Source organism: Thalassophryne amazonica, chromosome 1, assembly GCF_902500255.1.
Source record: "Thalassophryne amazonica chromosome 1, fThaAma1.1, whole genome shotgun sequence".
Lineage (NCBI taxonomy): Eukaryota > Metazoa > Chordata > Actinopteri > Batrachoidiformes > Batrachoididae > Thalassophryne > Thalassophryne amazonica.
In genome coordinates, this window is record NC_047103.1 from 90,773,460 (window position 1) to 90,790,691 (window position 17,232).

General features: G+C 43.7%; 1 protein-coding gene and 1 long non-coding RNA gene across 6 annotated transcripts in view; one reads left to right on the top strand and one right to left on the bottom strand.

The window, feature by feature from the left end:
• The window catches only part of jcada (junctional cadherin 5 associated a), a 147,036-nt gene that overhangs the window by 108,450 nt on the left and 21,354 nt on the right, over positions 1-17,232 (top strand). For all 5 annotated transcript variants that reach the window (XM_034172471.1, XM_034172447.1, XM_034172479.1 and 2 more), the window contains one exon: positions 2,401-5,879. In XM_034172471.1, the coding sequence (XP_034028362.1) occupies positions 2,401-5,879 (3,479 nt within the window). The remainder of the gene's footprint in view (positions 1-2,400; positions 5,880-17,232) is intronic.
• The window catches only part of LOC117512516, a 528,597-nt gene that overhangs the window by 58,399 nt on the left and 452,966 nt on the right, over positions 1-17,232 (bottom strand). The gene's annotated exons all lie outside the window — the stretch shown is intronic.

A 17,232-nucleotide genomic window follows, 5' to 3' on the forward strand; every position in this document is an offset into this window, starting at 1 on the left:
TCCTTTCTGTGTAAAGCTAACATATTTCTCATATATATTATAATTATTATTCTTTTTCATAGTAGTAGTATTGCTGTTGCTATTATTATTGACTTCATGATATGTATAGTGAGGAAAATAAGTATTTGAACACCCTGCGATTTTGTAAGTTCTCCCACTTAGAAATCATGGAGGGGTCTGAAATTTTCATCTTAGGTGCATGTCCACTGTGAGAGACATAATCTAAAAAAAAAAAAAAATCCGGAAATCACAATGTATGATTTTTTTTACAATTTATTTGTATGTTACAGCTGCAAATAAGTATTTGAACACCTACCAACCAGCAAGAATTCTGGCTCACACAGACTTGTTAATTTTTCTTTAAGAAGCCCTCTTATTCTGCACCATAGCCAAGACCAAAGAGCTGTCTAAGGACACCAGGGACAAAACTGTAGACCTGCACAAGGCTGGGATGGACTACAGGATAACAGGCAAGCAGCTTGGTAGAAGACAACAACTGTTGTGATTATTTATTAGAAAGTGGAAGAAACACAAGATGACTGTCAATCTTCCTCGGTCTGGGATTCCATGCAAGATCTCACTTTGTGGGGTAAGGATGATTCTAAGAAAGCTGTTGGGAAAGTGTAGTGACACGGACCCACAACAGGGGGCGTAAATGAACGGACAATGGATAAGCCAAAATATAACAATTTAATGTTGCGAATCGTGCACAACGGAATACAGACAAATGCAGTTTGAGAATGATAGTCAATTATACGAAAAGTGACGTGTGGGCAGGCTCGAGGATAGAAGACGTCCGTCCAGAGAAGAGCTGGGTCCCACACGGCTTCCACCACCAACGGATCTGAAGAACACCGGAGCCGCCAAGTCCTGAGTCTCCAGGTGGCCACCGTCTCCAGCTGTCAGACCTGGTATTGCTGGCAGGAAGCAGAGACAGTTAATGGTGGGTGTGTGGATACACACCCAGTAAATCCTCACACACAGATACAGTTCCTCCGGGAGGGAGCACCTCCACCTCCGAAGTAGGAAACACAATAGCAGCTCCTGTTAAACCACTTATCTGGTTGGAGTGAGAGGCGAGGACGTCGGTTCTCTCACTGACCGCCAACCCAGCTAAAAGTGCACCACAGGACAACAGCTGCAAATAGATCAGACATAAGTCACAGTTCAAATACTGCAGAGAATATTACCTAAGCGGTAGATGATATCTCAGCAGCGAGGTGGAGTTGCTGCCCGGCTTTTATGGTGATGATGAGTGACAGCTGGTGCTGTTGATGAGTGACAGCTGTCACTCCCGGTTGCTCTGGCACCCTCTCATGCCTGAAGCCCGCACTTCAGGCAGGGCGCCCTCTGGTGGTGGGCCAGCAGTACCTCCTCTTCAGTGGCCCACACAACAAAAGCTCAGAACTACACAGGAGGATCTGGTCAATGACCTGAAGAGAGCTGGGACCACAGTCACAAAGATTACATTAGTAACACATGATGCTCTCATGGTTTAAAATCCTGCAGGGCAGCAAGGTCCCCCTGCTCAAGCCAGCACATGTCCAGGCCCGTTTGAAGTTCACCATTGACCATCTGGATGATCCAGAGGAGGCATGGGAGAAGGTCATGTGGTCAGATGAGACCAGAATAGAGCTTTTTGGAATCAACTCCACTTACCATGGTTAGAGGATGAGAACAACCCCAAGAAAACCATCCCAACCGTGAAGCATGGGGGTGGAAACATCATACTCTGAGGGTGCTCTTCTGCAAAGGGGACAGGACGACTGCACCGTATTGAAGGGAGGATGAATGGGGTCATGTATTGCGAGATTTTGGCAGACCACCTCCTTCGCTCAGTAAGAGCATTGAAGATGGGTCATGGCTGGGTCTTCCAGCATGACAGTGACCCCAAACACACAGCCAGGGCAACTAAGGAGGAGCTCCCTAAGAAGCGTTTCAAGGTCCTGGAGTGGCTTGGCCAGTCTCCAAACCTGAACTCGATACAAAATCTTTGGAAGGAACTGAAACTCCAAACCTGAAAGATCTAGAGAAGATCTGTATGGAGGGGTGGACCAAAATCCCTGCTGCAGTGTGTGAAAACCTGGTGAAAAACTACAGGAAAAATTTGACCTCTGTAATTGCAAACAATGGCTACTGTACCAAATATTAACATTGATTTTCACAGGTGTTCAAATACTTATTTGCAGCAGTAACATACAAATAAATTATTTTAAAAATCATTCATTGTGATTTCCAGGTTTTTTGTTTTTTTTTTAGATTATGTGGACATGCACCTAAGATGAAAATTTCAGACCCCTCCATGATTTCTAAGTGGGAGAACTTGCAAAATCGTAGGGTGTTCAAATACTTATTTTCCTCACTGTAGATGACATGGAATTGTGTTGTTTTAACTCGTAGGTACAGAGGAGATATGTACCAGCAGATACAGATGGCCCCAGATGGATCTCACTGGGTCATCAGACATCCTACAAGTTTCTGGCCTGATATGCAGAGAGAGAGGAGCACATCCAGTCAGAAGCATCTTTACCCAGTGTATACAAAGAATCACCCTGGTGGGGGGATCCAGTATATTCCTTTTGGTGATCCCTCGATCCGCCATATATCTTCATCCCTCAGTGGGAACTCTCTGACTGATGCTGACAAGATCCGCCACATACGCAATGAGCTTCCAAGTGTCACCGTGTCAGAGCCTGCATCTGTTGACAGTGCCTTTTTGCCCCCACCATTGGGGACTTTCATCTCTGCCAAAATGACAGGTGATATTAACCAGACATCTTCTAATGACTTTGACAATGCCAGTAGCAGGTGGCATGGTGATTTGCACAAACAAACTGTTGATAACTTTCCAGCAATTGATCAAAACTGCAACAACACATACTCCAAAAACCACCATTTTTTTCCATCAAACTCTTCAGCCTTCCAAGCTCCAACAAGAAAGTCTTCATCCCACCAGGGATCAAGTTCAGAGCAGGTTTTTACAGAAACAATTACCCATGTAAAGAAAATTGACCCAGATTTAGGGCCAGAGAACAACAGGAGCACGAAAAGAAAAGTGAGTGAGACAATTTTCTGCCTTGTGTCTGTACCTGTTCATACACCAATCAATGTCATTAAAGACTCATCAGCAGATCAGAACAACAATGAAACAATATCAAGCCTGACTGTTACCAAAATGGAGAAATTTGCTGTAGGACTCAAAGAGGGCCAGAACCTGCGAAGCAAGTCTGTGACGGAGATGCCTATTAGATCCCACTATTCTCACTTTCACACCAGCAGCTCTCCTTCAGTGAGGAACTACAAGAGGGCTCCTCTGAGGAAGGAGATAATAGATGCTTGGGCACTCCAAGCACGTGAAGACAAAGAATTGTGTTATGCTGGCTCTTTGCCTGGAAACCAGTATCGCAACCAGGAAACCCAGACTGGCTCACCATTGACAGTGGCAGCAAGTCCAGTCACAACCTTTGGGGAACAAACTGTTGTTCAGTCTGCCTTACACACAACCAGAGACACTGCTGTGGGTACAGATAGTACCTCATCTTATGACTACACTATGGCAGGTCAGAATAACCTTCATCCCTCCAGTAACAGCGCCTTCTCTCGTCTCAGTCTCAGCCCACTGCAGTTGCCATCAGTGCAAGTTGTGCAACCAGAAATGTCTTCCCCAATAAAGGTCAAGAATCAGGGTGACCCACAGCCATTGTCACCTAAGAAGAGTACCTCCAGTCCCCCAGAGAATGCAGAACAAGTTGCCTTTGGCCAGTTCCTTCTAAAACCAATGAATCGACGGCCCTGTGATGCTATTGGTGAGCTGGAGTGCATCAACAAGGAGCTCCAACACAGGATTGGCAAGAGATCCAATTTAGCCCGTTGCACCAAGGATCTTGATGAGATGTATAAAAAATTAGATTGGTATCAGTTCAGAGTGCCATCACACAACACAGCACACTTTACTGCTGGTCCCGAACCAGGCAGGAAAGCAGTCAGTCTTCTGCACATAAATAAACCCAAAATTATGAAAGTTAGGTCAGAATCTTTGGTTTTTTCTACAGATTTTGACTGTTTGGGCTTAAAGAGTGCTATGCCTGGGCCACAAGCCAACATCACATCATCAAAGAATGAGGTATCACCACTTCACAACCCAGACAGTTACCTCCTGTCCTCACCACCCTCACACAAGTCACACAAGCTCTACAAACCAGACATACCAGTCCCTCAGGAGTCCCTGCTGAGGAACGTGGGTCTAACGGTGTACACAGAGACTCCTGGTCATCCTGGAGAACCAATGCAGCGCTCACTGTCGCTACCATCTCCACTCGATATGCAGGCTGTGCAACAATCATGTAAGAAGAGAAGACCACTTGTTAAAAACAGAAGCAATCCTGAGCACAGTTCACATGAAGGGTTTCAACTTGAGAAAGAGATTGGGAAACAGGTTAATATAGACAGCATACCTCAATTCAGAGGTGAGCTGAATTTTAATGTCTGTGGGACCCTGAGTGAAAATGGATCATTTAACAGTGCAGGTTCACCACATACCAACAGGCTAACTGTCGAGACTGCTGAGGACAATGATGGTGGGGAGGAAAGTTCCAATATCTCTGAACCTCGAACCTATAGCAATGAATCAACAGTTGCAGATAAACATTTGGAGAACTTACTAATTCAGGAAAAAGTCAGTGTTTCACATGCAGAAGATTTAAGTAACTTGTTTGAGGTCAAATCCGCAGAAGGCATCCCTGAAAATGAGTCAGTTGAGCAAAGGGCAGCCAGAATCTTGGGTATCGCCATTCCAGTAGAGGCATTGTGTGTGACTGACAAACATACAGAGCACACTCAAACGGATACAGACACCACAGCAGCCAAGATGCACAGTGCAAGCAAAGAAACACAGCAGTTGATAAGACTGGATGAGCAAGTGCTAAAGGACACATTGATTGTTCAGGGAGCAGAAATTGATGAAGTTAAGGAGAGCGAATTGGGTATAGACTATGAAGATCAAAGAAGAAAGCACAGCAACACTCCTTGCAATAATGTTGAAATCACCCACCATATTCAGGAGACCCAGTCAACAGTGGCATTGGACCTGCCTGAGTTCCCACCCACCAGTCTTCCCCTTTCTCTGCCTGTCATCCCAAATGGAAAGCGAGGACTGAGCATGTGCAGTGAGGAAAATTGGGGGCAAAGTGTAGCATCCAAACTCACTGAATCCTTGCCAGAGAAGCCAAGCTTTTCATCAGTGACACCGCTAAGTCGGTCAACCCCTGATAGTATCATCACTCTTAAAGTGGTGGAATCAGTACCTTCAATAAGACACCTCAGTCATAAAAGTTCTGACTCTGAAGAAGAAGCTGATCCGAAGGAAAGAGACACAGAGGAGTGTAGACGTCAGGAACAGACATTGCAGGACATCCTGAAGAAAAAAAAGGATGAAGATAGGAAACTGTTAAAGGAAACCAAAGCTGAAAGTAACTGTAAGTGCAAGGAAGAAAATAATGTGGAGATATGTAAGAACCAGCAAAGAGAAGAAGAAACCATAGCAAATGCAAATGTAGGAATTGCACTAAATGCACAAAGTGAGAAGAGCAACAAAGAAGAGTTAGATGTAAAAGTGAAGTTAAAAATTGCAGAGGATGACACAAAAAAGACTGTGGAGACAGTGAGAGATGGACAGAAAACAGAACAGGTCTATAGAGTTGAAGCAACACAAGACACTGAGGGGAAAGAGTTGCCCAAACCAAAGCAGCGCACAAGGCTCAGGAAGCCTCCACTGCTTCCAAAACCTCGCACAGTTTCCAAGGCAGAAGTACCAGTCGCACTTATCTTCAGCACTGGTTCTTGCGGTCATGTAGAAGATGAGGAGGTGCTCTCTGTCTCAGGTGGGTAAAAAGGTACACTGAACAGAAACATTAATGCAACACTTTTCTTTTTGCTCCCATTTTTCATGAGCTGAACTCAAGATCTAAAACATTTTCTGTTTACACAAAAGACCTACAACCCCAATTCCAATGAAGTTGGGACGTTGTGTAAAATGTAAATAAAAACAGAATAAAATGATTTGCAAATCCTCTTCAGCCTATATTCAGTTGAATACACCACAAAGAGAAGATATATAATGTTCAAACTGATAAACTTTGTTTTTGTGCAAATATTTGCTCATTTTGAAATGGATGACTGCAACACATTTCAAAAAAGCTGGGACAGTGGTATGTTTCCCACTGTGTTACATCACCTTTCCTTCTAACAACACTCAAGTGTTTGGGAACTGAGGACACTAATTGTTGAAGCTTTGTAGGTGGAATTCTTTCCCATTCTTGCTTGATGTACGACTTCAGTTGTTCAACAGTCCGGGGTCTCTGTTGTCGTATTTGGTGCTTCATAATGTGCCACACATGTTCAATGGGCGACAGGTCTGGACTGCAGGCAGGCAAGTCTAGTACCTGCACTCTTTTACTATGAAGCCATGCTGTTGTAACACGTGCAGAATGTGGCTTGGCATTGTCTTGCTGAAATAAGCAGGGACGTCCCTGAAAAAGACATTGCTTGGATGGCAGCATGTGTTGCTCCAAAACCTGGATGTACCTTTCAGAATTGTTGGTGCCATCACAGATGTGTAAGTTGCCCATGCCATGGGCACTAACACACCCCATACCATCACAGATGCTGGCTTTTGAACTTTGCGCTGGTAACTCAACTCAACTTTTTTTTTATATAGCGCCAAATCACAACAAACAGTTGCCCCAAGGCGCTTTATATTGTAAGGCAAGGCCATACAATAATTATGAAAAACCCCAACGGTCAAAACGACCCCCTGTGAGCAAGCACTTGGCAACAGTGGGAAGGAAAAACTCCCTCTTAACAGGAAGAAACCTCCAGCAGAACCAGGCTCAGGGAGGGGCAGTCTTCTGCTGAGACTGGTTGGGGCTGAGGGAAAGAACCAGGAAAAAGACATGCTGTGGAGGGGGGCAGAGATCGATCACTAATGATTAAATGCGGAGTGATGCATACAGAGCAAAAAGAGAAAGAAACAGTGCATCATGGGAACCCCCCCACAGTCTACGTCTAAAGCAGCATAACCAAGGGATAGTCCAGGGTCACCCGATCCAGCCCTAACTATAAGCCTTAGCGAAAAGGAAAGTTTTAAGCCTAATCTTAAAAGTAGAGAGGGTATCTGTCTCCCTGATCTGAATTGGGAGCTGGTTCCACAGGAGAGGAGCCTGAAAGCTGAAGGCTCTGCCTCCCATTCTACTCTTACAAACCCTAGGAACTACAAGTAAGCCTGCAGTCTGAGAGCGAAGCGCTCTATTAGGGTGATATGGTACTACGAGGTCCCTAAGATAAGATGGGACCTGATTATTCAAAACCTTATAAGTAAGAAGAAGAATTTTAAATTCTATTCTAGAATTAACAGGAAGCCAATGAAGAGAGGCCAACACGGGTGAGATATGCTCTCTCCTGCTAGTCCCCGTCAGTACTCTAGCTGCAGCATTTTGAATTAACTGAAGGCTTTTTAGGGAACTTTTAGGACAACCTGATAATAAAGAATTACAATAGTCCAGCCTAGAGGAAATAAATGCATGAATTAGTTTTTCAGCATCACTCTGAGACAAGACCTTTCTGATTTTAGAGATATTGCGTAAATGCAAAAGGCAGTCCTACATATTTGTTTAATATGCGCTTTGAATGACATATCCTGATCAAAAATGACTCCAAGATTTCTCACAGTATTACTAGAGGTCAGGGAAATGCCATCCAGAGTAAAGATCTGGTTAGACACCATGCTTCTAAGATTTGTGGGGCCAAGTACAATAACTTCAGTTTTATCTGAGTTTAAAAGCAGGAAATTAGAGGTCATCCATGTCTTTATGTCTGTAAGACAATCCTGCAGTTTAGCTAATTGGTGTGTGTCCTCTGGCTTCATGGATAGATAAAGCTGGGTATCATCTGCGTAACAATGAAAATTTAAGCAATACCGTCTAATAATACTGCCTAAGGGAAGCATGTATAAAGTGAATAAAATTGGTCCTAGCACAGAACCTTGTGGAACTCCATAATTAACTTTAGTCTGTGAAGAAGATTCCCCATTTACATGAACAAACTGTAATCTATTAGACAAATATGATTCAAACCACCGCAGCGCAGTGCCTTTAATACCTATGACATGCTCTAATCTCTAATAAAATTTTATGGTCAACAGTATCAAAAGCAGCACTGAGGTCCAACAGAACAAGCACAGAGATAAGTCCACTGTCCGAAGCCATAAGAAGATCATTTGTAACCTTCACTAATGCTGTTTCTGTACTATGATGAATTCTAAAACCTGACTGAACCTCTTCAAATAGACCATTCCTCTGCAGGTGATCAGTTAGCTGTTTTACAACTACCCTCTCAAGAATCTTTGAGAGAAAAGGAAGGTTGGAGATTGGCCTATAATTAGCTAAAATAGCTGGGTCAAGTGATGGCTTTTTAAGTAATGGTTTAATTACTGCCACCTTAAAAGCCTGTGGTACATAGCCAACTAACAAAGATAAGTTGATCATATTTAAGATTGAAGCATTAAATAATGGTAGGACTTCCTTAAGCAGCCTGGCAGGAATGGGGTCTAATAAACATGTTGATGGTTTGGATGAAGTAACTAATGAAAATAACTCAGACAGAACAATCAGAGAGAAAGAGTCTAACCAAATACCGGCATCACTGAAAGCAGCCAAAGATAACGATACATCTTTGGGATGGTTATGAGTAATTTTTTCTCTAATAGTCAAAATTTTGTTAGCAAAGAAAGTCATGAAGTCATTACTAGTTAAAGTTAATGGAATACTCAGCTCAATAGAGCTCTGACTCTTTGTCAGCCTGGCTACAGTGCTGAAAAGAAACCTGAGGTTGTTCTTATTTTCTTCAATTAGTGATGAGTAGAAAGATGTCCTAGCTTTACGGAGGGCTTTTTTATAGAGCAACAAACTCTTTTTCCAGGCTAAGTGAAGATCTTCTAAATTAGTGAGACGCCATTTCCTCTCCAACTTACGGGTTATCTGCTTTAAGCTACGAGTTTGTGAGTTATACCACGGAGTCAGACACTTCTGATTTAAAGCTCTCTTTTTCAGAGGAGCTACAGCATCCAAAGTTGTCTTCAATGAGGATGTAAAACTATTGACGAGATACTCTAACTCTCTTACAGAGTTTAGGTAGCTACTCTGCTCTGTGTTGGTATATGACAATAGAGAACATAAAGAAGGAATCATATCCTTAAACCTAGTTACAGCGCTTTCTGAAAGACTTCTAGTGTAATGAAACTTATTCCCCACTGCAGGGTAGTCCATCAGGGTAAATGTAAATGTTATTAAAAAATGATCAGACAGAAGGGAGTTTTCAGGGAATACTGTTAAGTCTTCTATTTCCATACCATAAGTCAAAACAAGATCTAAGATATGATTAAAGTGGTGGGTGGACTCATTTACTTTTTGAGCAAAGCCAATAGAGTCTAATAATAGATTAAATGCAGTGTTGAGGCTGTCATTCTCAGCATCTGTGTGGATGTTAAAATCGCCCACTATAAGTATCTTATCTGAGCTAAGCACTAAGTCAGACAGAAGGTCTGAAAATTCACAGAGAAACTCACAGTAACGACCAGGTGGACGATAGATAATAACAAATAAAACTGGTTTTTGGGACTTCCAATTTGGATGGAAAAGACTAAGAGACAAGCTTTCAAATGAATTAAAGCTCTGTCTAGGTTTTTGATTAATTAATAAGCTGGAATGGAAGATTGCTGCTAATCCTCCGCCCCGGCCCGTACTACGAGCATTCTGACAGTTAGTGTGACTCGGGGGTGTTGACTCATTTAAACTAACATATTCATCCTGCTGTAACCAGGTTTCTGTTAGGCAGAATAAATCAATACGTTGATCAATTATTATATCATTTACCAACAGGGACTTAGAAGAGAGAGACCTAATGTTTAATAGACCACATTTAACCGTTTTAGTCTGTGGTGCAGTTGAAGGTGCTATATTATTTTTTCTTTTTGAATTTTTTTTGCTTAAATAGATTTTTGCTGGTTATTGGTGGTCTGGAAGCAGGCACCGTCTCTACGGGGATGGGGTAATGAGGGGATGGCAGGGGGAGAGAAGCTGCAGAAAGGTGTATAAGACCACAGCTCTGCCTCCTGGTCCCAACGCTAGACAGTCACAGTTTGGAGGATCCAAGAAAATTGGCCAGATTTCTAGAAATGAGAGCTGCTCCATCTAAAGTGGGATGGATGCCGTCTCTCCTAACAAGACCAGGTTTTCCCCAGAAGCTTTGCCAATTATCAATGAAGCCCACCTCATTTTTTGGACACCACTCAGACAGCCAGCAATTCAAGGAGAACATGCGGCTAAACATGTCACTCCCGGTCTGATTGGGGAGGGGCCCAGAGAAAACAACAGAGTCCGACATTGTTTTTGCAAAGTTACACACCGATTTAATGTTAATTTTAGTGACCTCCGATTGGCGTAACCGAGTGTCATTACTGCCGACGTGAATTACAATCTTACCAAATTTACGCTTAGCCTTAGCCAGCAATTTCAAATTTCCTTCAATGTCGCCTGCTCTGGCCCCCGGAAGACAATTGACAATGGTTGCTGGTGTCGCTAACTTCACATTTCTCAAAACAGAGTCGCCAATAACCAGAGTTTGATCCTCGGCGAGTGTGTCGTCGAGTGGGGAAAAACGGTTAGAGATGTGCACGGGTTGACGGTGTACACGGGGCTTCTGTTTAGGGCTACGCTTCCTCCTCACAGTCACCCAGTCGGCCTGCTTTCCCGACTGCACGGGATCTGCCAGGAGGGAACTAACGGTGGCTAAGCCACCTTGGTCCGCACCGACTACAGGGGCCTGGCTAGCTGTAGAATTTTCCACGGTGCGGAGCCGAGTCTCCAATTCGCCCAGCCTGGCCTCCAAAGCTACGAATAAGCTGCACTTATTACAAGTACCGTTACTGCTAAAGGAAGCCGAGGAACAACTAAACATTTCACAACCAGAGCAGAAAAGTGCGGGAGAGACAGGAGAAGCCGCCATGCTAAATCGGCTAAAAGCTAGTAGCTACGCAACCTAGTGGATTCCTAAAAACACGCAAAGTGAATAATGTGTAAATAATTTAGAGGTGATTCAGCAGAAGGAGTGCTTTAGTTAAGGCACCAGACAGGCCATGAAGCAGCACAAGTAACGCACGGCAACAGCGAACGCACGACAACGGTGCAAAAATAAAATAAAAATCCACTAGACAGGCTGTGGAGCAGCACAGGTAACGCACGACAATGGCGGCAAAAAATAAAATAAAAATCCACTAGACAGGCTGCGGAGCAGCACAGGCAACGCACGACAACGGTGGCAAAAAACAAAATAAAAATCCACTAGACAGGCTGTGGAGCAGCACAGGTAACGCACGACAACGGTGGTAAAAAATAAAATAAAAATCCACTAGACAGGCTGTGGAGCAGCACAGGTAACGCACGACAACGGTGGTAAAAAATAAAATAAAAATCCACTAGACAGGCTGTGGAGCAGCACAGGTAACGCACGACAACAGTGGTAAAAAATAAAATAAAAATCCACTAGACAGGCTGCGGAGCAGCACAGGTAACGCACGACAACGGTGGTAAAAAAAATAAAATAAAAAAAAAAAATAATAATAAAAATCCACTAGACAGGCCGTGGAACAGCACAGGTAACGCACGACAACAGTGGTAAAAAATAAAATAAAAATCCACTAGACAGGCTGTGGAGCAGCACAGGTAACGCACGACAACAGTGGTAAAAAATAAAATAAAAATCCACTGGACAGGCTGTGGAGCAGCACAGGTAACGCACGACAACAGTGGTAAAAAATAAAATAAAAATCCACTGGACAGGCTGTGGAGCAGCACAGGTAACGCACGACAACGGTGCTAAAATAAAATAAAAATCCACTGGACAGGCTGTGGAGCAGCACAGGTAACGCACGACAACGGTGCTAAAATAAAATAAAAATCCACTGGACAGGCTGTGGAGCAGCACAGGTAACGCACGACAACGGTGCTAAAATAAAATAAAAATCCACTGGACAGGCTGTGGAGCAGCACAGGTAACGCACGACAACGGTGCTAAAATAAAATAAAAATCCACTGGACAGGCTGTGGAGCAGCACAGGTAACACACGACAACAGTGGTAAAAAATAAAATAAAAATCCACTAGACAGGCTGTGGAGCAGCACAGGTAACACACGACAACGGTGCTAAAATAAAATAAAAATCCACTGGACAGGCTGTGGAGCAGCACAGGTACGACAACAGTGCTAAAAACTAAAATAAAAATCCACTGGACAGGCTGTGGAGCAGCACAGGTAACACACGACAACAGTGCTAAAATAAAATAAAAATCCACTAGGCAGGCTGTGGAGCAGCACAGGTAACGCACGACAACAGTGCTAAAAAATAAAATAAAAATCCACAGAACAGGCTGTGGAGCAGCACAGGTAACACACGACAACAGTGCTAAAAAATAAAATAAAAATCCACTGGACAGGCTGTGGAGCAGCACAGGTAACACACGACAACAGTGCTAAAAAATAAAATACAAATCCACTGAACAGGCTGTGGAGCAGCACAGGTAACGCACGACAACAGTGCTAAAAAATAAAATAAAAATCCACTGGGCAGGCTGTGGAGCAGCACAGGTAACACACGACAACAGTGCTAAAAAATAAAATAAAAATCCACTGGGCAGGCTGTGGAGCAGCACAGGTAACGCACGACAACAGTGCTAAAAAATAAAATAAAAATCCACTGGGCAGGCTGTGGAGCAGCACAGGTAACGCACGACAACAGTGCTAAAAAATAAAATAAAAATCCACTGGGCAGGCTGTGGAGCAGCACAGGTAGCGCACGACAACAGTGCTAAAAAATAAAATAAAAATCCACTGGACAGGCTGTGGAGCAGCACAGGTAACGCACGACAACAGTGCTAAAAAATAAAATAAAAATCCACTGGACAGGCTGTGGAGCAGCACAGGTAACACACGACAACGTGCTAAAAAATAAAATAAAAATCCACTGGACAGGCTGTGGAGCAGCACAGGTAACGCACGACAACAGTGCTAAAAAATAAAATAAAAATCCAGTAACAATCTGGATGGTCTTTTTCCTCTTTTGTCCGGAGGACACGACATCCATGATTTCCAAAAACAATTTGAAATGTGGACTCATCAGACCACTGCACACTTTTCCACTTTGCATCTGTCTATTTCAAATGAGCTCGGGCCCAGAGAAGGAGGCGGCGTTTCTAGATGTTGTTGATGTATGGCTTTTGCTTTGCATGGTAGAGTTTTAACTTGCACTTGTAGATGTAGCAAAGAACTGTGTTAACTGACAATGGTTTTCTGAAGTGTTCCTGAGCCCACAAGGTAAGATCCTTTACATGATGTTGATTTTTAATGCAGTGCCACCTGAGGGAAGGAAGGTCATGGGCATTGCCGCTTACATGTTGAAAGTTCTCCAGATTATCTGAATCTGGAGAACACTTCACGAGTGCAGCAAGTTAAATAGTCCATTAACTCCTGCTCATGGACTGATCGCCAGCAGGAGGACATTTCCACGTCCAGGTTAACTCCGAATCAAACTGGTGCATGTGCGTGTGGCTGCATGATCCACACAATCCACATCGTCTGTGCCTGCTTACAATAGCTGATCAACTGGCGGTCTTGTGCGTGCTCACAACAGGACCTGTGCGTGAGTTTGCAGTGAAATGATCCACGCCAGTAGCGCCTGTGCGTGCTGGGCGCGCGAGTGTGTAGTGAAACTCAGCCCAGTAGCACCTGAGCATGCTGGGAGTGTGAGTGTGTGGTGAAAGCTCATAGGGCCTGTGCGTGCTTAAAACAGGTGATCAGACTGGCTCATTGAGCCATTGTGTGTGCATGAGCCGATATACGGCAAAGATGCGTTTATATATTTCAGTCATCCAACAATCAGAACACATGGTTACATTCTTTCAGTTCATTCGAAATCCAGAGAACAGGAGCAGCAGGTCCTGAAAAAAGAAGAGCGCGAGAGAGACAGCGCTGTGTGTGTTTTTTTTTTTTTCTTTTTCAGGGCTGGAGACAGCCCTCTGTCTGTCTCTCGCTCTCTCTCGCATGCTCAAACAAGAAGCATGATGTTTAAGTATGTGAGTTTAAATGGCAAGATTTTCTTTTATTTTTCTTTTTTTGGGGGGATACACAACAAACTCTGAACTTTGTGATCTGATATTATGAGCCATGACAAGACAGTGGTGTGTCCCGCTGTACGTTGGAAAACGTGAGTGCCGTTTGCTTTTCAAGAACCGTTTTGAAAAGCGCACTTCCACAGAGGCAGAAAATAGCAGCGATGACTTACATACGTGGCAGGTCTGATCACACCTGATTGTGGTTGACTGGCACTTTTAGAGTTTAAATCATCACAGTGCTTCAATATTCAGGTCGTCACAGACCTGAGCAGGTCTGATCAGTGAACCTGATCAGAAAGCAACCAGCGCTTTAAAAGTTTAGAGTCACAGCACTTCATTCACGGCAGCGTTTACCATAGCCATACTCATGAGCATTCTGTACCCAAAGAAAATGATCCACCAAGACATAAAATAAAAATAAAACAAATAAAATAATGTTAAATTACTTTGTTTCTGACCCGCACCACACTGTGCAGTACCGACCCAAACCACTTGGTAGAAATGGGGCTGTAGGCATTGCATTAATTTATGCCAGCGCTTTTAACCCTCTGGGGTCCGAGGGCATTTTTTGGACAGTTCACTCAATTGGCATAAATGTTTTATTAATGCTGTTAACAGCTCTCCCTGCATTCTACAATCAAGTTTTGTGTCTCTTTTTTTTTTCAGGACAACCTGTGCTTTCAGAATATATATGCTCAAAGCAATTTCTGTCTGCTATTACACAAAGGTTACAACATAAACTTCTACTTCTACTCCGGTTCGGACTGTTCTGTGCTGCTCCTAAAGCAGCTTTCACGTGAGATTGCCATCAGAGGCTCTCCGTCTGCTTTCACTGATCACTGTGCGTAATGGCGCAGGGTGCACTGTGTATGTACTAATAGTATGTACTCATTGGAGCACCCAGGGGGCTATTCAAACAGGCCAACTAGTAACACATCACTCCTGAAAACGATCTTTGGCTTTTCACGTGAGGAAAATCTGCCCTACGATTGGATTTTGTAAAACCATGTGACGGTGAACCAATTCCGATTGGACACTCACATTGCGCACGTCATCACACAGCTTCTGTGAGGAGTACAGAGATGGCTGATGGCTGGTTTGAAAGTCCGTGGAGTTAACTTTTCAGAAAAAAAAAAAAACTAAGTTTCAATCTCATATCATTAAAAAGTTATTTATAATTTAGTATACGACGGCGTCGACCCCAGAGGGTTAATAAATGGTTTGACAGGGCCTAAAGCAACCATATGCTACTATAAGCAAGTCTAGGAACGCAACCATGCACCATCACACACCAGCCGACAGGGACTACGCCAAATGTGCCCAATTTTCCAAAGTACTCCATACACATTTTAGTGCAACTGTATGCAAGCCCAGTGTGAAAGGGGCCTCAGTGAGCACTTCTCCTCTTCTTCTTCTTCTTCTTCTTCTTCTTTGTCTTTCGGCTGTTCCCGTTAGGGGTCGCCACAACAGATCAATCATTTCCATCTCACCCTGTCCTCTGTATCTTCCTCTGTCACACCAACCACCTGCATGTCCTCCCTCAGCACATCCATAAACCTCCTCTTTGGCCTCCCTCTTCTCCTCCTGCGTGGTGGCTCCATCCTCAGGATCCTTCTCCCTATATAGCCTGGGTCCCTCTGCACATGTCCAAACCATCTCAATCTCGCCTCTCTGACTTTGTCTCCAAACCGTCCCACCTGAGCTGTCCCTCTGATATGTTCATTCCTAATCTTGTCCATTCTTATCACTCCCAAAGAGAATCTCAACATCTTCAGGTCTGCCACCTCCAGCTCTGCCTCCTGTCTTTTTGTTAGTGCCACCGTCTCTAAGCCATACAACATAGCTGGTCTCACTACTGTCTTGTAAACTTTCCCCTTCACTCTTGCTGATATTCTTCATTCACAAATCACTCCTGCCACCTTTCTCCACCCACTCCACCCTGACTGCACTCTCTTCTTCACCTCTCTACCACACTCTCCATTACTTTGAGCAGTTGACCCCAAATATTTAAACTCATCTACTTTCACTACTTCTACTCCTTGTAACTGCACTATTCCACTGGGCTCCCTCCCATTCACACACATACTCAGTCTTGCATCTACTGACTTTCATTCCTTCTCTCCAAAGCATATCTCCACCTCTCCAGACTAGACTCAACTTGCTCTCTACTCTCACTACAGATCACAATGTCATCTGCAAACATCATAGTCCATGGGGACTCCTGTCTGATCTCATCCGTCAACCTGTCCATCACCACTGCAAACAAGAAAGGACTCAGAGCTGACCCTTGATGTAATCTCACCTCCACCTTGAATGAGTCTGTCATTCTAACTGCGCATCTCACCACTGTCACACTATTGTTGTACATGTCCTGCACTACCCTAACATACTTCTCTGCCACTCCAGACTTCCTCATACAATACCACAGCTCTTCTCTTGGCACCTTATCATAAGCTTTTTCTAAGTCCACAAACACACAGTGTTACTCTTTCTGGCCTTCTCTGTACTTCTCCAACAGTATTCTCAGAGCAAACATTGCATCTGTAGTGTTCTTTCTCGACATGAAACAATATTGCTGGTCACAGATCTTCACCTGTTTTCTAAGCCTAGCTTCTACTACTCTTTCCCATAACTTCATGCTGTGGCTGATCAGATTTATGCCTCTGTAGTTACTGCAGCTCTGCACATCACCCTTGTTCTTGAAAATAGGAACCAGCAGACTTCATCTCCACTCCTCAGGCATCCTCTCACTTTCCAAGATTTTATTAAACAATCTGGTTAGAAACTCTACTGCCATCTCTCCTAGACATTTCCATGCCTCCACTGGAATGTCATCTGGACCAGCTGCCTTTCCACTCTTCATCCTCTTCATAGCAGCCCTCACTTCTTCCTTACTAATCTCTTGTGCTTCCTGATTTACTCTCACCACATCATCCAGCCTTTTCTCGCACTCATTTTCTTTATTCATCAGCTCTTCAAAATATTCCCTCCACCTTCTCAGCACACACTCCTCA